General features: G+C 38.1%; 1 protein-coding gene across 7 annotated transcripts in view; it reads right to left on the reverse strand.

Annotated features, from left to right (window-relative positions):
- The window catches only part of BBS9 (Bardet-Biedl syndrome 9), a 261,788-nt gene that overhangs the window by 102,688 nt on the left and 136,283 nt on the right, over positions 1-22,817 (reverse strand). For 6 of the 7 annotated variants that reach the window (XM_061464765.1, XM_061464763.1, XM_061464761.1 and 3 more), the window contains one exon: positions 4,222-4,332. The exons of the other annotated variant lie outside the window; for it this stretch is intronic. In XM_061464765.1, coding sequence (XP_061320749.1) covers positions 4,222-4,332 — 111 coding nt within the window. The remainder of the gene's footprint in view (positions 1-4,221; positions 4,333-22,817) is intronic. 7 annotated transcript variants of the gene reach the window in all.

Raw genomic sequence — 22,817 nt, forward strand, 5'->3', positions numbered from 1 at the left:
TGCAAGAACTTCCTTACACTTATTTGCTACGAACCCCATTTTCAACTCATTTAATCAGAAACATTCAAGGGAGAACTTGGGAAGTGGAGTTCTGCAAATCTCCATTAGTTGTTATCATCTAGAACATATGAAAAGTTATCCTTGCAGTCACACCACTCAAGCAGACTGCAACTCTAGGAAGAAATTCATAACTTGTAAAGAAGAAAATGGAACATGTAGGGAACAGCATAACAAAGAGAAAGGAAGTGCATAGGACCCACATGAAAGAGCCGACAATCACTGCATTTGTGATCATGTTGTATCTGCACTAGTATTGTAGCTGTGAGCTCATGGAAGAAGCAATGCTGTAACAAGAGACTTGAAAGTGGACTTCAAATTGTATTCAATCTCTCCACCGTGCTTCTGCAGCCCATGATGAAATCTGTGCTCATTGTCCACACTGTAACCAAAGCACTAAGATCAAAGTTTGCAGGGATAGATTTAACATGCTAACACTACTCCTCCAAATGCAGCGCACACAAACTCTGTGCCCTGTGGGGGTAAGCAGGAAGAATTTTCCATTCACTGGGACAGAGAGCGCTCAAGGGAGTACCTTTGTACCCACTCAAAGCAAAAGCTGTTGGCAAGAAGCTACTCCTATAACTGCAGTAATATCATCAACTTTCAAACAGCATGAACCTGATCCCACTCTTTACCATGGAATCACAACATACTTGGATTGGAAAAAAACAAGTAAGAAAAAAACAGTCAAGGCAAACCATTTCAGCAATAAAAAGAAAGTGTCATACAGCCATGAATTCCCCTTCCAAAGAGACTCTGACCTGGCCCAGAACCATTCGTTCTCTCCTTGCACAGACTTGCAATGTGCAAACTAGATGCTACTTTCTGCTGCCCTAAATAATTATTCCAAACAAAGCCAAAAGCCTCATTGACATGCTTAGCAGCTGCTTGGAAAGTCTCAATCTAATACTCTGTATGAGGTAACTCACAAGTCTGTGGCAGGATGCTACCCTACAGCATACTTCCCCATAGCACAGCACAGTCTTCCAGGTCTGTCCCTCATTTCCCTCACAGTTATTTGCCTAGCTCATACAACATATTTGAAGGCATATTTTCATGTCCATGTCTACTCATTAAAGCTAAAAAGCTCTCAGCATGACCAAAGAACATTCTAGTGTACAATGCAGTGACTGGCTGTCACGTCCATACAGTACACACTACATCTCACTAACAAGAGATTAGCAAGCTCAGACACTTATGAGCAGCAAGAGTTTCATGCAAATTCACTGTTGAACTTTTGAGTTTTGGTAAATTCTACAGCCAGGGTTCAATGCCATACTATCACAAGTAGGTTGCTAGCGGTACTGCAGTTAGCTAGCTCAAGACTAACTGAACATTAGCTATGCAAGAAGCAGCCACAGCAGTAATAGACAAGCTCATAGGAAGCTCACAGTCTGTAACAGAATTTAGGTCCCCTCAAAGTCTTGAGGCTTCCTCCTCGCTCATAATAGCCCTATATTCCAACCTTCTCAACAGCACTTCTCCTCAGCAGATTTATCCACACAAGCAATTTAACTGGAAGCAAGGGTGTCCACGTTCCTTCCTCCAACACTACATTCTACTGTGAACAGAATTCAACCTGTACAAAATCCTGTTGCTAAGGTTTGGTCCGGCACCAGATGGAGCAAGTACATAACAGCACTTCACACTCCATTTCAACGGGTGGTATTCTTGAGTATTCAGCTGAAGGTCTCATATGACCTACAGGATACTTTGGAATATTCTAACTTGATCAGCTCATGTTATCAAATTCATTTCCATCTTCCTCTGTGCATGCACTCTTTTACTAGACATGTTTCTCCTCAAGTTTCCTACACAAGGTTACCAGCCATTGTGCCCATGTACATACCCGTCTACAGCTGAAAAGATCCTGTTTTTTCTCATCAGTCTTGAACTATTTGGTGGTGTAACCACAACCTACTTTTATCTATTTAAACTTCTGTCATTAAACTTTGGGACTTTTTTATGACAAAGCCAAGGCATGACATACCAGTTCAGCTGACACAGTCCAATGCAAAATATCAGCAGAAAACTCTCTCAAGTCAGTATAATTAAACTACCTCTATAGCTAGAGATATGAATAGCAAAGCCATCTTCAAAAAGAAAACAAAACTCTTAACTTACAAGCAAAATCTATCTCAAACCCCCCCAGGAAATGAATGATGATATATCAAGAAAATAATTTTTACTCAACTTTGACCCTTTTTTCACTTATTGACTGGACATAGTTAAATTAAATGCAAACTCATACAAAGATACATAAGACACAACAAATACTCTTTAAGGGTTCACTGTAATCACCATGGTCTTGCTGCAGTCTCTGGTGCCCGAACCAGAATTCAGGCCAAAAATATCATGTACAGAAAAACACTGCAACACTGTGATTTCATGCCTAGTGTTACCTTATGGCTTAAGTAGCTCCCTTGGCTCTTACACACTGCTCTTAGTAATTAGAATTTCCAGACAGCTCAGTGGCAGATATTCTAGTTACTCTCCACACTGTAGCACTAACTGGCAGATGGCAGTCAATTCTTACCATGAATGAATTAGATTCATTGGTATAACACATGGCTGTAAACTTAATGACTTTGGGGTGGTTTTTTTAAAGCTTTCAAAGTTTTCATTCTGCCTTTTACAGCCACAAAGTAACAACAGCCAGCTATGTGATGTAAGTCTCTATTTTTATCACAGGCTAAGACCTACAGTAGAATATGCAGGTGCCCATGCTGCTGCTTCTGGGTCACATGAATACATTTCTACACTTTTCCTCTTGTGCTTGTCTTTTCAGCAATGAGGTTATTTCAAAACAGCAGAACACCACCTACTGAAGAACAAAGATGAGCTTCATCTGAAGGAAGATGAAGATTGCCTGCCATATGTTCTGGATTTATTGGTCTAGTTGCCCAAAGTTGGAATTTTATCAGGATTCTATCATACATCAAAGAGACAATATCCTTTTCCATTACCAGAAGGGTAATTCATACAGCCAGATGACAAGGACTGAACTCCACGTATCTCAACTTTGACAGCTTCCCTCCTTCTCATGACCTTAAGCCCATAAGGACTGGAAGTAATTAGCACTCTAGAACAGAGCTCTAGGCCTTCAGGGGATTTTTCAGGTCGTCTGTGCAAGCAGATACTCATTTTGGAGTTTCAAGTTACACTGTGGCATTACTATACTGTTGCATTAGATAGCCTTCTTCCTTGCCCACTATTAAAAACTTACTATTATTAATTCTACTATTGCAATTATCTATATATTTCAACTCTCTGCCTGTCTGTGCAACAGTCAGCCGGGCAAACAAGCAGCTGAATATATTTTAAACACAATTAACTGTTTTTTGCAGATGTATAAGGAGTTTCTGACTACCACTGGTTGCAAGCTCTTAACTTCAACAGCAATCTATAATGAACACATCTGATTTACAAACCACATTCAAATACATTTAAAAATAGGTACTAAAGGACAAAATCAGACAATGAGGAGGGAAAACGGAGGGAAGGTAAAAGTTAGTAAACAAAATGGGAAATAGCTGCAGTCAAAGCTTAAGAACTTACCAGGCACTTTATTAAACTGCAATGTACTACTTCACAATGCTGCTTTTAAAAGATGTTAACACTATATCACAGTTCCCGGCAGCATGAAGTCTTTCCAGAATACGTGTCACCGCTGTATGCAGTGTATTTTATAGCTGGTATAATTTCATTTGATTATAACCAATAATATTTTTCTGAAATTCTAGTAAGTCTCCCCGCAAAAGATAAGTAATGACTGTGCTTTAATCACCTGGCACAAAGTCTAACAACCATCCTGCAGCGAAAAGCAGCCTTTATTGCACAAAAATATCCTCAGCTTCATTTTGCCTCTTCTGTGGAAGAGGTTGGAAATAAAACCTGTGAGAATCCCATTCAAGTGTTATGCAGCACAAAACCTTTCAACTGTGAAGTTATTTAATTCCAAGACTGTTCTCTAGAGTTTAACTGTTCTTGATAGAAGCTGAATATACTCGGAATCCTACACATCATACTTTTATCACAAGAAAAAATGGAAATTATGTTAATAAAGCCTGACATATGTAATTTATTTCCTATGTCCACAAGCACTCTGAAAATATGAGCTGTACACCTCTAAATAAAACAAAGTAATTTTCCTTTTCTTACCAGGCTTGGATTTCTGCTTTGTGATCTGTCCATGATGGGGAAACATTGCTGTGGAGCACAGTACAACTGTTCTTTCCTCTAAATCAGACTCTGGGATCGTAGCACAACCACCTAGTTGAAAATGGAAGAACCTTAATGTGGTGTTTATGTAACAAAACAACTCCACTGGTGCATAATTAAGGAAAAGAGGTGATAAATTAGCTGACAGGAACACATAAAACTGAAACAGTCTTTATCCTCATTTCACAGAAACGTTTGTTGAAGATAACTACTACCATTGTTTAGAACGCCGATTATGCCTTTAATGACTACTTCTTATCCTGGTTTGAAAAAAGTATGAATGTATTAAGACCACAGAACATGTAAAAGTGGTTCCACATAAAACATGGAAATAATTTGATTTGTGTTAAAGATCAGATTACTGGGAGCTAGTTTTGTAATAAAATTAAGTAAGTGTGAATGAAATAACTGTACAAAGTCAACAAACCTCATGAAGATTGTTAGCTTGCCACAGAGAGTGACATGAGGACATTTTCCGGATGCGCTATGGCTATTAAATATAGTATTTTTATTATTCAGTGTTAGAGATATGGAAATAAGGGGACACCTTCACAGTCCAGAAACACACTTGAGTAAGGCAACACCTCAGTCAAGTGATTTAAGGATACATGGCATAACAGATTCTTTGTATTTGCACTATTCCTTTCTGATCAGATTAGAGAACACAATGCCTTACAGCTTTCAAACATGTCTAAATGCCTGTGTTTAAAATATGAAGAAAGGAATAATCTAGTGGCAGTATCACCTGAAGACAAGCTGCAGCAGCTCGCAGTACAATAGGTTGAGGTAAACGCATTTTCAAATGGTTGGCTATGATCAGGATTTTGGAGGATGTGCCACTATCCCACAACAGAAACGTGACCTTACAGTAAGTGCATTGCCAACAATACAGCACACAACTGAGCTGCATCTCTTTTCCATAGCCCTTCCAGGATCATCACTAGCAAGCAAACAAATCCATGTACTTACCTATTATGTTCTGAAAGCATGTGTTTATAAACAGCACATCAAGTCCCAGTGGAGCACAAAGGCTCTTCACCTTTATGTCAAGAGTTGTTCTACTCCAGGCCCCGTAACCAGTATATAGTCTGTAGCCATACAGGCTACTCTCTCCTTTCAAGCTAAACAAGTGAAATAGTTGAAAATAAGGTTGCATTCCAATGCAGGAGAGCTACAGTTTCCCCAACACTTCCAGGAGCACTGGCAAATCAATGTGCCATATCCTGCAGCAATGTACAATGCTGTCTAGCTAGGGTAAAGCATGGCAGCTCCAGTGAATCCTGTCAAAACATTTGTTCCTGGAAATAGGCAATGCTGGGCCACCTAATCTAGCTCATGCTTGCCTCAAAAAGGTGGACCAGATGATCCTTGAGGTCCCTTCCAACCTGGTATTCTATCATTCTATGACTCCTACCAGATGGAGAACTGATACAGCGTCTTTTGTTCCTAGCAAAGAGGAAAAACACAAGCTACTATATTCCAGATACACCCTGACATAAAGGGTAAGATGCATCATGGAGTTTATGTTTGATTTAGAGCAAGCAGTTTTTTTCAGTTACAAAAGAAGGTTAGGAGTGAACGTGTCAGCAATGTGCACTTATGACCCATGACAGCTTCAGATGTTTAGGATACTTGCCATGAGACTGAAGGAGGAAATGGGAAATCAGAAAAAGTCTTCATGTTAAAATACTGTAACACTGGGGCAATGTCTGACATGGCATTAAAGATAAATGTACCTACACCCTAAATGAAAATAAATATCAGTAAGCTAATATGTCTGTTCCCATTTGAAAATAGTGACTAAAATGTAAGCTATGAGATCTGATGAAATGGAAATCACTGCTTTAAAGGTCAAGTTAAATATTTTTCATTCATATTCTTCAAATAAAATCTACTCTATTGAACAGTAATCTGTAAATACAGGATACAAAATTAAGGTTTCCTGCACAAAATAACTACTAAGAATAGCATCAGATTTTAAAAGGTTTTAGAATATTTTCTAACAGCATGAGCGAAAACTCACCAATTATCACCTACTGAACTTCCACACGGAAATCAAAGACCTTTTGCAATGTTCATTCTAAAAACCTGGAATTCAGTAACACATAGCCTTGAGAATTGATGGGTTTTGATGCCAAAATATGTCATTAGTCATCAACGCTGAGAGTAACTGAGTAAGAATCGGAAAAGGTCTATTTGCCCCTAGGTACAACACGCTACTTGCTGAAAGGAAGCAAGACTTCCTGCTCTTGATTTTGATGCAAGAGATTTGTTCAGATTTACTTGTCACCTGACACTATCAGAAGTTAGTAAAATAAAAACTCACTTCTTCCATAACTTTATTTTCTTGACAGAGAGTAGTGAGGACTGAAATGTTACCAGTGAGAGACTATCTTACACCAAATGAAAACAAAGACGGAATACATACAGCAGTAGTATCAGCATCAATATTAAGAGTAGTAATTATTTATTCTGCAAAGACACTAACAAACTGTTAGTTTGTTTGCTGCTCTCTACAAACTGTTTAAATACTATAGTTTTATAAAGGCATTCCATGGGCTGAGAGCACTGCTCTCAGTGGGGCAGGATTTCACCAGAACTCTTGCGCTAATAATTATTTAAATTAATCACCAGACAAGAAAGGAATAGAGTACTGATATTTTTACTCTTCTGAGACAATGAAGATCAAGGTCTTTGTTCCCCTGCATTCCTATCTTACTCTTGTAATATTTGTATTACAGGCTGAGAGTTGGGCTTCTTCAGTCTGGAGAAGAGGAGGCTCCAGGGAGACTTTAGAGCAGATCCAGTGCCTAAAGGGGACCTACAAGAAACCTGGAGAGGGGCTTTGGACAAGAGCCAGTAGGGACAGGACAAGGGGAATGGCTTTAACCTGACAGAGGGAAGACTGAGGTTGGATAGTAGGAAGAAGTTCTTCCCTGTGAGGGTGCTGAGGCGCTGGCACAGTTTTCCCAGAGAAGCTGCGGCTGCCCCATCCCTGGCAGTGGTCAAGGCCAGGTTGGAAAGGGCTTGGAGTAACCGGCTCTAATGGAAGGTGTCTCTGCCCATGGCAGGGGGTTGGAACTTTATGAGCTTTAAGGTCCCTTCCAACCCAAACTTGTCTGTGATTCTGTGACAGTTTCTTGCTCCAATAGGCACAGGTATCTGTCTTTATCTTGAATGAATACCCCTGACAACATGCTATGATTCAGGGCAGGAAGAAAAGATTGGAGACCACACTAAATCAATTGTCACACTGAAAGAACTGAAATGTTCAAAGTATTGTAAACTTTCACTAGACTAAAAAAGAAACTGGATAAGGCACAAGCATACACCACTGAATATAATATCTAATGCACAGTAAACCAGGATTATGCGATTCAAAAACATTTAACAACTGTGAAGGACAGCTATCTGGAAAGAGAAGAAAAAGAACTTATCCTGCTAGGACTCTAAACTGCAGGGATCCTACTGAGGGTATCTACTCTGAATCTCTGTCATAGACTAACAGAACTTTAAGTTAAAAAAAAATAATAAAATAAAATCAAAACCTTCCTAAATTCTTGCGTATCTCTAGAAATTTCAGAATGTACCCACTGATACTTTCTGATACTTTGAATGTCCATTTTAGCAAGCATTTAAGATTTTTATGCACCTGGAATCCTAAAAGAAATCACAGCAGCAGAATAATTCATGTTCATTCATAAATGAATGGTACAAATCAGAAAAAGTGAAATATTTAAGGGAAAAGAGAGGCAGGAATAGTAGTACATAAATCTACACACGGGAAATGGTCCAAGTTGAGAAGTTCTCCAGATGTCAAGTCTGTAAACAGTGCTTCATAAAATGAATTTCCCCATTAATTGTTGGCAGGAATAACATCTAGAATACGTTATTACATTTGACCCACTCTTTCCCCCTCTTCTGTGTAGCTGAATTCTTGTCTGACATCACAGATCTTTTATCAGTTGTGATAAATCCAAGAAAGCAAGCTTTGGTCAGCAAATGTGTTTGATAGGGTACAACATGCATGAAATTACACTCAAGCTAATTGTGAACTCTGTTCACCAAAGGAAATGAGACTTCTCTTGTTTATTTTCACTACATCTGTTTTTGTAACACATTTGGTTCTTGAGTTGGAAAAAGACACCCACACCCAAAGGAAACATAAACATATAATACATATTGAACAAAAATTAAGTACTGACAGTTTTCCTACAGGTTCCTATCACCATGTTTTTACACGTTTTAGCATGGCTCCAAAAGCTGAAAAACAGGAAAACAAAAGTAGTATACATCTGAAAAATGAAAAGGCACTTTGAGGGAAAGACTTTTTTGGGTTTCCCCTTTCTCTTCCACTCAATCACAATCTGTACTATGCATAAAGTTTCCATTTTCCTCTGAAATTAACATTTACAAGAATCTACAGAAAGAAGGAAGAAAAGCAGCTTCCTGAGCAGTCTTTGGCAGCAAGAAAATAGTATAAATGTGAGCAGGAAGTCCTCTAAACAGCAGGTTTTGTCATCTATGTATACCATCATAGAATGGAGACCATTATACAATGTATATATTTGTCATCATTGTATACCACTATATAAAGGGCATAATCTAAACAGCAAAAAATTATTTCAGATATTCCAAAGCTATATGCAAACCCATGTTCTGTTGGGTTTTCTTTGGTGTCCACTATTTTCTGAGAAGTGTATACAAAAAATGCTGTTGAAGGCATTAGAGAATATTCTCTCTAAAACAGAGTTAATCAATTACTGCTACTGGTTCTGCCAGCTACATGTATTGAAGTCCTGTAAATCTTGTTTAGTACCTGCCCATCAGAAAGTACATTGCCTGAAGTAAATGCTGCATGCAGGCTTTGTAGATAGATAGTGCTACTGCTTCTTTCTAGAAGGAGGAAAAAAATCTATAGAAGAAAACAACACATATTTGAGTGTATGGTGAGGTCCAGGGAACATTTATTCACATACTCGGTCTGGGATAGAGTGTCATTTGAATAGACACATTCCAGGAATACAAGTGTATTTCCACTGTAGAGTATAAGGAGAAAGAAGAACTAGAGAAAAGCAAAGAAGGGATTTTTTTTTTCCTACATGGGTGTCTGATAACGACAGTAGAAAACACTCCAGGTTCAGTTCACATGTTCACTAGCAAAATATAGTCACTAACTAATCAGTTACAGATCTCAGAACATAGCACTGAAGTCTAATAGTGCGGCTACAATTGTGCAGTCACAAAATTCCACTGTTTCATGCCTGATCTGACATAACCAAATTCAATAAAATGATAGAAAATATGTCTGTTACATTCCATTAGGATAATAAATTTATGAAAAATCATACCAACTGCATATGCAGTCCAATGTCACTGTAGATCACCAAAAAATATTTTCAATGGGAGTACACAAAGGCATACCAGACTCTTGATCTGCTTTACTCTAATGTTTCTCAGCAGATCTTCCAGTTCATAAATTCTACCACTTACCCTACTTTAGGTTGCCACTATTTGCACTGAGAGCTATGCAGAGATAATTTGCAACAATTGTGTGGCTTCTGTTTGAGCTTGTAGCCTGTTCAAACATTTTGAACATGCCTGAATTCATCAAACCTTGACTTTAAAAGTTCAGGGGACTTTGGCAATATAACCTCTTTATGGGAGCAACTATGCTGTTTAAGCTATCAAATTGTCTTAGCCATTCTTAGCTACAGGTTGGGCAGAGAAGAGATTCAGAGCAGACCTGTGGAGAAGGGCTTGGGGGTGCTGGTCGACGAGAAAATGAACATGAGCCAGCAGTGAGTGCTTGCAGCCCAGAAAGCCAACCATATCCTGGGCTGCATTAAAAGGAGCGTGAGCAGCAGGTCGAAGGAGGTGATCCTGCCCCTCTGCTCTGCTCTTCTGAGACCTCACCTGGAGTATTGTGTGCAGTTCTGGTGTCCTCAACATAAAAAGGACATGGAACTGTTGGAACAAGTCCAGAGGAGGGCCACGAGGATGATCAGGGGACTGGAGCACCTCCTGTATGAAGACGGGCTGAGAAAGTTGGGGCTGTTCAGCCTGGAGAAGAGAAGGCTGCATGGAGACCTCATAGCAGCCTTCCAGTATCTGAAGGGGGCCTATAGGGATGCTGGGGAGGGACTCCTCATTAGAGACTGTAGTGACAGGACAAGGGGTAACGGGTTAAAACTTAAAACAGGGGAAGTTTAGATTGGATATAAGAAGGAAATTCTTTCCTGTTAGGGTGGTGAGGCACTGGAATGGGTTGCCCAGGGAGGTTGTGAATGCTCCATCCCTGGCAGTGTTCAAGGCCAGGCTGGACGAGGCCTTGGGTGATATGATTTAGCGTAGGGTGTCCCTGCCCACAGCAGGGGGTTGGAACTAGATGATCTTAAGGTCCTTTCCAACCCTAACGATTCTGTGATTCCATGATTCTTCCAGGATGAGATTCGGGGCATGTGGTATGCAAGTCATACAAACAGCATTGGGAAACACACTGCTAAGAACAGATCTAACAGCTGTTCTCATTACAGAAATGTTATTAGACACTCAGCCAAGGACACAAAAATCAATATTCAGTAGTACCCTTACTAACGCAGGACTAAGAACGCAGTAACACTAAACTATATGGTGCCATTCGGTATTTACCAGAAGTCAACTGTTACTCCCTATGAACGAAGGATGAATGACAGATGTGCTTCAACCACATAAGTGTACCGTTCCACCCAACAACCTATTCACCTGATGAGGACATACTAGCTGAAAAGCATGCTCTGTGTTCTGGTATGTGCTGGGAGAGTTAATTGTTATTGAGCTTTGTAGTGCTTGGAGGACTTCCATCTGCCTTTATGTAACAGTACAACAAAATCCGCTTGTAACAAGAGTTTTTCAAGGGGACTATCAGCTGTTGACAAACACTATAAACATAAAAATGATTGCATTTTTCAGAACATGCTGACACACACCGACACCCAGTGATTTTTGGCAACTGGGTCTCACATTTTCTTCCCCATATTCAGTGTACAAGTTCATTTAGAATGACCAGAAAAGGTTTTCTTTCAAAATGCTTAAATACAGAAGTCACAGAAGTTATAGGATATAGTGTCATCAACATTTTTTCAGAACAACATTCTTGATTCAAGTAACAAGTTCAATTCCATGCTTGCCTTCTGGGCAGCAAGAAGAATATGCAAGGGTTTTGTCATAACTAGTTTTGGTTTACACATACAAATTCAGTTTGTGCGCACAAATATACATACATGTGTATTAGGATGTATATATAAAACAGATAGAGAATTTTATGCTAAATATTTTGTTTTCTGTAAGACATTCTCCCAGCTCTGTAGAGACCGTATCTCTTGTATTGTTTCAATAACACATTGCACTAATGAGACTTAAGAGTAAAAGACACTTAAGAGTCATTTACCAGTTTACAACAAAAACTTGAAGAGGTAATACTCCCTTTGATAAACACAAGGGATTTCTACTGTCAGTTCTGGTTTCTATCTGCCAACACACCCCAAGAGAACACCTGAAAGCCAATGTTGAGAGCAGCTGGGATCTCCAGAGAATGCTTTAAAAAAATATTCATAATATTGTCTTTATGTAGTCTCTGACCTTTCTTCAGTGTACACTGAAAAGGAGACAGACTGAAACTAATGGTTGTAACCTTGATACCAAACCCTCCTGGTATTCATCATTCTGAGAAGTTTAAAGAATTGTTTTGCACTTATTCTCCTTTGTTGTGGTTTAAGACACCATTTAAAACACTTATATTTCTTGGAGCATATATAGGAAGCCTTCTTGAAGGGGAAGATGCAAGAAAGCAGACACGTATATAGACACTATATATTTGTATATATATGTACACACACAAATTCTGGAGTTACTAGTAAGGAAAGAGCAAGTCCTCATTCCCTGCAGCCTGAAGTTGAACACATAGTAAGTGCTTAGGGCAAGGTTTGCAGTTTTGTAACCAGTGAGTTACGAAAGTGTCTGTCGTACAACCATACTGCAAGACTTTCGAGGTGAGTTTTCTTTGACTGGTTGAGGAACAGATAACTATTTCCCTTTAAGGATACTGAAGCATACAGACTTAAGCAAAACACTGTTTTCAACAACAAGAGGAAGCTCAGTAATACAAGACAATGAACATTTTTGTTCCAGCTGTGAACATGAAATAAAAGCTAATAATGCAATTTGCTGCATGAGAACTTGTTAACACAAGGTCTTTTGTATGTTTTGGGACAGCCTTGATGAAACAGTAGTCAGGTAGAAACAGTTAATAAGGAGCTTATTCCTAATCCGGATCGGAAACTGAGTGATATCAAGAAAAACCATTTGCAAGGTACACTAATGCATGATTTTGGGCAAGAGAATAAAATACAGAAATAAAAACTACTGACATCAGATGCAGTATCGAATATACTGTGGATAACAACATAGTGGACTAGTAACTGGGATTCAAATGTAGGTACTGAAGGATATATGGTGCTCAGAAAGGTAAAATTAAATTGGTAGAGTAATACTTTATACATTTTTGTGACAGGCTACTGGAAGAGGAGTATACAGAACTGGGCAATTTGGAAAAGAATTTTAAAGTAGTTTAATACACAAAATGTCAAATTTTACCTACAGAATACCAAGATCAGATTTCAAGAGCAATTGCAGTTGCTTTAATATTATGAAAGGCATTAATCTTATTAGAAATGGTGGTGTTACAAGAATGAAAGAATATAGAAACCCCACTGAAATAATCAAAGGATGATAGAAGCAAAAGGCTCCAGTGTGATGACCAGGCAAAAGATTAACACAATTCTGAAATCCACCTGATAACATTCCAAATAAGTATCAAGAAAGCAGTAATGAACAAGGCACTGGTAAGACATCTGTAATCCTGGGTTCAATTCCTGTTAATGTGTTCATGACAGGTTAAATAAACCTGGAAAAATTCAGCTGAAGGTTACTGAGATCATCTAGGAATAACTCCACTTATCAACACATGAGCAGACAATCGGTCTAGCTAAGAGGACTAAAAATGGAACAGACTGATCTTTATCAATAATGCGATTAGGCCAGAAATCCTCAGTCTCTGGCAAAATAAAAGATACTCTTAGATCATAAGGAATTGATCATAAATTAATTTTTACTGGAAATCAGGTTTCTGACTGCCAAGAGAGGAAGGGCTTTGAACAAACCCGGAACAGAAAGCATGGAGGTAAACAATTGTGCTCATGAATGGGACTAAATTGCCTTATTCTAACACAGAGATGGAGTTTCTGAACTAGGAATTTCTTTTTTTCCTTTCCCTCTCCTTTCTACCCCACCAAAGATTCATCTGTTAGTGTTCCAACATTAGCCATCTATCTGTTCTCTACTTATGTGTTCTCCACTTATGAATAGTCATCTAATGATTGGTTCATTAATGAATTACTATTCTCCATTTATCTAACAATATTTTCCCAGCATTCACGCTGAACATAAATATCACAAAAAGGAGGCTACCAGGCTACTTTAACCAGCTGTAGGAAGTAAACCAGTAGTTCACAACTGCAAGTAAAAAATATAAAGATTCTGGGACCAAAATATCATTAAGAATATTTCATTTTAAAATACCAGCAGTGATATTGCTAACACCTAAAAACTCAAGTTCTGACAATTCTGGTGCCAAATTATTTGGCAAGCAGACTTACTAAATTTACATTTGGAGAGACAGTAGACTATAAAATACAGAATTCCAAGTGCTGAAATTTAGTACAAGAAATCAGACCTTGTATTTTCAAGAAGATTCTGAACTAGCCTCTGTTCTTCCAGATACTACTTGGAACAAAAGCAACTCAAGTGATGAAATAAACATGGATACAAGCATTCTTTTTTAAAGATACTGAAATAAAAACAAACATCTATCTGGTGCCTTTCCAAGATAAACAGCACATAGATCCTTGAACCTAGAAAACCAAAGCATTCATAGGAGAGAAAGCGAATTCTTTTTATAATGCAGAAGTTCCCTTCCACACTTGAAATGCAACCTTTGCTGAAAATACTTAATTGTATGTTAATTATATTAAAGATAGCACATTGTTTTCATGTATTGTAAATTTCTATTTCTCAACTGTATCCAATTATTAGATTTGTCAAAACATGCAAAACCTGTAACTTCTGAGTAATACTGTGTTTGCTAGTCTAAAAAAAGTCACTTTTACTTAATGACCAACTACGATTTGTATTAACTGTACTAGGAGCTAAGATCAAATGATGACCTATCTTTCCTCCAATATTGCAATAAGAAACGTATCTTATTTACTTTTATCCCACTATTACTCAGTAATTCATTTACTTTATATTTCACTGATCAAATAAATCCAAGTATTATATTGTGTTAGATCAACCTTTTACAGCATTATAATTTCTAGGATTGATTTGAGGAGGAATCAAAAAAAAGCCTCTTTGGCTTCATTTAGCATCACAGTGCCCTGCAATCAATCTATTTTATTTGAAGGAAATGAACGCAGAATTGTACACTACTTTAAAATTGCATCTTATCCTGCAGACAAAATTTTGCCTTTGTTTAGAAGAACTTCCTATTTAGCAAATTTTCCTCTTTCATTATTTCACTCATACCACACCTATATTTGTGTAAATCACCCAATTTTACTAACAGCAATAGCATTCAAATGCTATGAAAATGATACAACTGAAAGATAAAGTGATCTTCCATTACTGCAATTACTTTTGGCCTTTCTTCTTAAGAATGAAGAACTTAATTTGCAAGGATTTTCCTTAATCTGCAAGGATTTTCAGCAGTAGACAGGAGGTCGATGTGCTTCAGCAGATAAACCTTGAACTAACTTTACCAAGTACCTTTCTACCAAGACCAAGGTATCTGAAGATCTGAGAATCCACACTCCCAAAAAACCTTTCACAACTTGGAAGAATCTTGGCAATGAACTTTTCAGAGAGGAGAAAGAGACTCAATTTGGCTAATGTCATCAAATGAATTACATCCACTAGAAGACAGCAGATATTTAGGGAGAGCTGTGTACAAATCCAACCTGCTTTTTTGGTAAAAAGTAAGGTCTGTTTTTACAATAAAATGCTATGTCTGAAACAAAGTGGCTTTTTATACAGGAAGGCAGTGGATTAACTGTTCTGTTTCATCTTATTTAAAAGCTGACATTGCTGCTACTGTCCAAAATGATAAATAAAGTGACAGAGCAAGTAGAATACAGAGATGCTGTCAGTCAGCTACTTCTATGCCTTATGCTTATTTAATTCTATCAACTCTTTAAGTTTGAAAGACCACCTTGTAACTGACTGGGACAAGGGGTTACTCAAAATAACTGGGTTTGCAACTGCGACTGGATACCCTGAAATTTGGTAAGGTACAAACTGAAAGTTGTATGACAAGGGTTGCCTCTGCTTCCTTTCCCCTCCAAATCGTATTTGTCTTGGTTTTGTACAACTTTAGGGCACGCTGAAGAAAGTCCATGGCAAATTAAACATAAATCTTGCAATACACAGTTTAAATAAAACATCATTTAGAAACGTCTACTTCATCTGCAAGTAAACTGTATAAAGCAATCCAGAGACTATAAATATATATTCAAAATACAAGTAGAAGTATCAGACAACCTGAAACTAGAGAGAAGAATGAACTGAAATGGCAGAATTTTACAGACTGCACCTTCCAACAGGGAACAGAATGTTCCAAAATCTTGCCATGCAAACCCAATACACCATTACAGAACTAGACAACAAGAAGATACCAGAATCACTAATTTTAGGCTATAAGCACTACTTGGTTTAGAAGGTCAACTTAAACATTATGTTTAATTTTCTTTTCCTGTCTAAAACCACTCTCAACTAAAGCAAAAGTAGATAATTTATATTATTTGATGGACTTTTCCCTAGGAAGCTACTAATTAAAATAGCTTCGGCTTCTCCTACACTTCAATGTCATTCCTCCTTTACCAGTTCTTTTTAAATTCTACCTCTTTCTTTCGACCCTCAAGCCACAGAACTGACATACTTCTCTACTTGTACATCACTTGAAAGAACCTAAAGTCCAAATACCTGTATCTGAGTGGCAAACCAAATATCATCTAACTATAGTTTGCTGCCATCAAACCTCTGATCTTTTATATTAACTTCTTTTGACAGTATGTTTTAACAAGAGTTGAGTAACGGCATGAGCAATTTCTTAGTCCCTACAATGTGCAGATTATTTCAAGTTATTCTAAACAAAGTGGCTACAAACTTGAGCAAACATGATCCTCTTTATATCATTGGACAGCAGAAATAGTTCATATAAAAATCAATTACATCTTTTTTTATCTTTTTTTTGTCTCGCCTGATATTAACTTTTCCTGACAGTACCAAAATTCATTGTGACCTCAGAAAGATCAGAATTCCTTCATTAAAAGAAATAACCTCATGTGAGACAGTTTCTATTATATAAAACCCACCACCACAACACAAAAAATACCAAACCCAGAAAACAAACTCCCAAAACACCCCACACCAGAAAACCCACAAACCACAGACCCCACAAAAAAAATCCCACTATGTAAACATCACACTATCTCATTTTCTTGCTTTAAAGCGTGTGTTCTTATAAAGAGTTTGTTGTATAGCCAAGCTCACTGCATGTCTGTGGCACTCTCATTCTTCTGCCTGCTCAAAATGACAGAAACACACTGTAAGCTGTTTTGGCTCCCCTCCATAAATTAAGCTTCACGACAGAATGACCAAAGGCCAAGGATACATTTCATTGTTAAAAAGTAGTGTTCCTGTCCTTTTGCTTTAATTTGGTCATGTCTACAATTCAAGTAAAGCAGAGCAATAGTAGCCTGTCTTGAGAGTGAAAGAGTTCATGCTGAGGATTCAGTGTTCACTGATCATGCTTAAAAGGTTTGTAAATCTGACATGTTCTGAAACTTTAGATTTTGTTAATGATTTCACAAACAGGTCAGGTAAAACTTGCCACGCTTGAAAATCAAACCAGTATTTAGAATGCAACACACCCCTCAACACTGTATGAGTACATAACACAATACTATTGGATTTCGAAGACTTGAGAAAGCTTATTTTAATTGAGCAGCCATTTCAACACATACTCATGATGTTTTATTCTATGTGTAACTAACTGCTGTTTCTCAGACCCAGGAATAACTTTAAGTGATAAAATTACTATTATTAAGCACTATAACATTTACATTAAGACATCAGCAATACTTTCTTCATCTATGGAAAAATTACATGTCATAAATACTAAACAAGAAACTCCATTGACTCAGTATAGACTTTCTCTTTCCAAATGACCCAGAACTAAGAGAGAAATTGGAAAAGACACTGTCGAGATAATGATTTGCCTAAATAGAGTTACTGAAATCCAGATTTAGTTTCCGTTATGCAGTCAAACAGCCTGCAGGTATAATATCTTCAGCTGGCACCAGGCTTAATGCTTTTTTATCGATCTGCCCATAGCTTAAGTGCACACATAAGGATATGGATTGTCGAACAATTCTTGTTATCTATCACTGATTATGGAAATATAATACATCTTGCAGCAGCATCTGCATTTTCTCTAACATGAAATGCTACTTACAGCAGACTGTTCATTTTAGCCTGTCAGCTCTCTAACACGTGCGGTATATTTTGTGCATCAGCTAAACAGCTGAATTTGTTAAGCACCAGCTACACAACAGGCCCTCTCTGTTACAGCTCATAGGGGAAGCCATAACATATCACTGCATTCTTTGTACTTGAGTTGCATCAAACAAAACATACAATTGTAATTAAATTGCAATTATAATTCAGGTACATTCAAATTCTTTCTATTGCTTATCTTCCCCAAGGTATCCTTTGCTTCTCCTCACTTGAAGATTTCAGCCACAACAACAAAAAAAAATAACAAACCAGGAAAAATACAGTATTTCAAGTTCATGTTTTGTAGTTCTTGCTAAAGTCAGCCTTTGCAAAGGGTTTGGGACAGTTACTAATACTACATGCCGAGTGTTTCCTACTCGGTGCTCAGTAGGAATTAATAGAAATGAATCAATTTAATTTTCATATTTTCTTTACACTTTTACCTCCATACTTGTCATGAAGACAAGACAGCACCGTCACTGTGGCACCAAAGTTACAGGAAAAAATGAAGCTTTAACAGCGTTCTAATCTTTTTCTTTTCAGAATCATACAATCCCAGACTCGTTTGTGTTGAAGGGACCTTAAAGCTCATCCAGTTCCAACCCCTGCCATGGGCAGGGACACCTTCCACTAGAGCAGGTTGCTCCAAGCCCCGTCCAGCCTGGCCTTGAACACTGCCAGGGATGAGGCAGCCACAGCTTCTCTGGGCACCCTGTGCCAGCGCCTCACCGCCCTCACAGGGAAGAACTTCTGCCTAAGAGCTCATCTCAGTCTCCCCTCTGTCAGGTTAAAGCCACTGCCCCTTTTCCTATCACTACATGCCTTTGCAGAAAGTCCCTCTCCATATTTCTTGTAGCTCCCCTTTAGGTATTGGAAGACTGTTACAGAGTCTATGCTAACATAACTGGCTATTTGTGTTTGCATTTCTATTAACACCAAATCTGCAATGAGTTAAACATGGTTTTGTACCTTCCTTTTTGTCCAAACACTGAAGGAAGAACCACCCAAGGTGAATTCATACTCTCAAGACACTTTTAAAAGAAGTCCACTTCAGAGTTCACTTGCACGTGTCCCAACTCGGAAGGTTACCAACCACTACATGAATATAAAGTAAAACAGCAACATACAGTACTGTCAAGTAAACAGGAGAAATCCTGACTATATTAAACCAATGGCAAAACTCCCATTGGCAAAACATCAGTGGGGCTAGGATTTCACTCTTCTCTTGTTGATCAAAACAACTTCACTGTTCAGAAGGACTAGACTAGTGACTAGTGCTTGTCAAGAATTTCCTAATGCAACCTACCATGATGATTCCTAATTGTAGATCCCTCTACAACTATTCCTTTTTCATTCCACCAAGGTAAACTGTTAACTCACCAAACACACTACAATATAATCAAAAAGCATTCACAGCAAAGATCTTGCTTTTATCTTAGCAAAAAGCCAGAGTACCAAAGATCTCTTTAGCATAGCCTTATCACAGGTCTGAAAATGAATAATTAACCCTCCCTCAACACCCGTTACTGACCATCGATGTTAATATCTGCATTAAAAAGGAATGTTTTGAACCAAGAACTGAAGCACTTTCTTGGTTTGGCAATGCTGTGTTGCAGAAAGCTTCCCATTTTTCCATGAATCACAAAGTACATACTTGAAACATAGCATGCACCCAAATCCAGAGTAGACTAACCATGAATACTATGAACTGAACCTCTTATATTTCTTCATAGGGTTTACAATATACACTGTAACTACACTAACCAAAATGATCTCATGTACATGCAATTCAATAGCCAGAGAGAATATAGTTACCCACACGAGAATCAATTTTACACTAAACTAGAACAAAACTGGTTTTAATGTGCTGCAAAGATGACCGAAAATAAAGGCTACTTTTTTGACATAGACAGTTCTTTTCATTTGAAAATATTTGAGAAATCTGTTATGATATTGTACAACAAGCATTTTACTCTTGATAACTAATCAAATGAAATAATCAAGCAGAACTGGTTAATTTGTTCTCCTCAGACTAGGAAAGTATTGCAACATATTAATTTTGACAATACAGTGCCTTGTAGGGTAACATGTCACCATAAGAACCTGACTTACTTTTATAAGGGCTTTAAGGATAGAACCATAACAGCATAGGAAAATCCTACCTGTAACATGCAATATGGCCCTTGCTAGATCTTAACCTCTTATTACCTCATCACATCTGGCTGGACTCTACATTATTCCATAGGATTTCCTTCTTCTCAACAATTTATGAGAGAATGTAATCAGACCCAGGGTATCTAACATAATGTATTCCACTAACTTTAATCTCCTGTGTAACTCCTGTCACATTATTGTCTCCTTTATCAATGACCTGATTCAAATGAGAATGTCAGATTATAACTTCATTTAAATACCCCTGAACAGCAACCTAATACCCCTAATGACTACTCTGGTTATAAGAAACCCTCTTTATTTTACAGAAGATGAAAACCAAGAATTACTAATTCATATCTATTTAAACAGATTTTAAGATTGGAAGGAAACAGTCTGATCATTTAACCAGACTTTACTCAGAAATGTCCTCCACAAATTCCTATATGTAATTCAAGCATCCATTTATTTCTAAGCTGCTTTCAAGAATGTCACCAGCAATTATTGTTACTTAAAAACCCCTCAGTTTTGACTGAAAAGTTTATTTGAAATAAAAGTGCTAGAAGTAATACATGCTTATCAGTACTCTGACAAAGTTTAAAGATAATAATGAAAGATTTCTCAGCGCAGCTATAAAATTTCATATAGTTCAGCACCACATAATTTACATTAAAAAAGACTGTTCATAATATTTATTACCCTCTAGTTGCACTATTTCTGTTCAGCCATCCATTCGAATTGAGGCATCCTTCATCATCCACATACATCAGACCTTCTCTTTGATCTCTAATGGTAAATTTAAAGGCTGAGTAAATGTTCTTTGAAACACAGTGTGGCACAGCTGCTTATTGTTACATAGAAGACAGTAGGTCATTAAAATTGAAACTCAATTAATACAGTGGAACATCCCCCTAATCGCATCCTAACTTTGAAGTAACACCCCTTTCGGTGATATCTCTAATTTACAGTTAACTAATTTTCTCCAAGTAGAATAACAGTCAAGCTTTGGTTAAGGTCAGAATTAATAAAGTACATCTTTCATCAAAGGACAGAGAGCTACCGGCAATGCACCCTGCTGTGGTATTTGCCCTTACAATACGCAGCAAACATCCCACAGATACGCAGTCTACCACGTTAATCATGTGAAAGCCATCAAGCCTACAGTTCATATCAGTTTGCTGAAGGTTTTTATAACCCTACAAGAAAAGTACTTCAGCATTATTTAGTTAACTATACATTATTTTTAGTAGTGCTTTAGCAACATTCTAATTAGCAAAGGGTGAGCTAAACCTTTGTCTCAAAGTTAACTGAACCAAAACCAGCCTCAGGAATTCAAGTTCATGGAGATTTTCACTTTTGCCTGCCTCCTTACCACCCCTGCGTGTGGTTCAGCCACCGACACCATTAGAAAAAAAGGAGCTATTTTAAAGAATTTTCAAATATGTCAATATCTCAAACTGGTTTGGATTAGAAAGGACCTTAAAGCTCACCCAGTTCCAAGCCCATGCCACGGGCAGGGACACCTTCCACTAGATCAGGCAGCTCCAAGCCCCATCCAACCTGGCCTTGAACACTGCCAGGGATGGGGCAGCCACAGCTTCTCTGGGCACCCTGTGCCAGCACCTCAGCACCCTCACAGGAAGAACTTCTGCCTAAGAGCTCATCTCAAGCTCCTCTGTCAGGTTAAAGCCATTCCCCCTTGCCCTGTTGCTACAGGCCCTTGTCCAAAGCCCCTCTTCAGGTTTCTTACAGGCCCTTTTACGTACTGTTAGACTGTTACAAGGGCTTCCATGAGCCTTCCCTTCTCCAAGCTGAAGCACCTTGTGTTTGCTTTAATTTACATTTTCCAGCTCAAATACCAGGTAAAAGTATTAGAGATGGGTGAATCTGAGCACAGGGGCAAGGGAGACATGACTTTATGGACCTTCACTTACCATATGAACACAAGCTGAACCATTGAACCAACTTCATGAGCAGACTTAACAGCTGACTGCTCACAAAAACTGGAACTGTCATAAACACGCCTGGTCTCCAAAATGCTCTCATTCTCTAAAAATTCAATACTGATGATGCACAAATTTATAACAGTGTCAGGCATTCAGATTCAGGAAGATGTCACCCTTTTTCTCCATCTGAAAAAGCCATCAAGACCATGGGAGTGGGCAACTGATAATGAGCTTTACTACAGTCAGATCTGCTGAATGTAATCACTCAAAGAAAAAACAAGCCACAAATAAAAGGGAAATTGAGAGAGATTCTACACCCCATTGTCTGCCATCCATAACCTAAGACGTTAAAATGCCACTATTTTACTCTCAGGCTGATAAGCAAGAGTATGAGCAAAGCTTGCTGAGGCACATGCTGTGCCCCACACTCTCTAAACCCCAGCCTCTCCAACCACATGTATCTCCAAGTCTCGTGACCCAGATGCAGTGAAAACTGCCCAGTGTCGTGGCGCACTGGATCTGGTTGTGTACTATGCGCTCCCTGAAGTTCAAGAGCTCTCAAGTTAGTGTAGTTTAAGCTCAGGGAATCACTCCTTAAATGCAGTGTAGCAAAAACCAAATAATTTATCAGGAAGGACATCTGCAGCTCTCTGGAACTTGCAACCCAAGAAAACGTTAGCTTACAATAACAGTCATTTTAAGCTCTATCATATAGTTACATATTATATAAATAATCTAGTGTAGAATTTGTCATGCTTAGACTAAGACCAAAGGCAACTTCAGCTTCAA

This window comes from Pezoporus flaviventris, unplaced genomic scaffold (assembly GCF_033815535.1).
Source record: "Pezoporus flaviventris isolate CSIRO_AGI_PZ_B2104156 unplaced genomic scaffold, CSIRO_AGI_Pfla_v1 ptg000037l, whole genome shotgun sequence".
Taxonomy (NCBI): domain Eukaryota; kingdom Metazoa; phylum Chordata; class Aves; order Psittaciformes; family Psittacidae; genus Pezoporus; species Pezoporus flaviventris.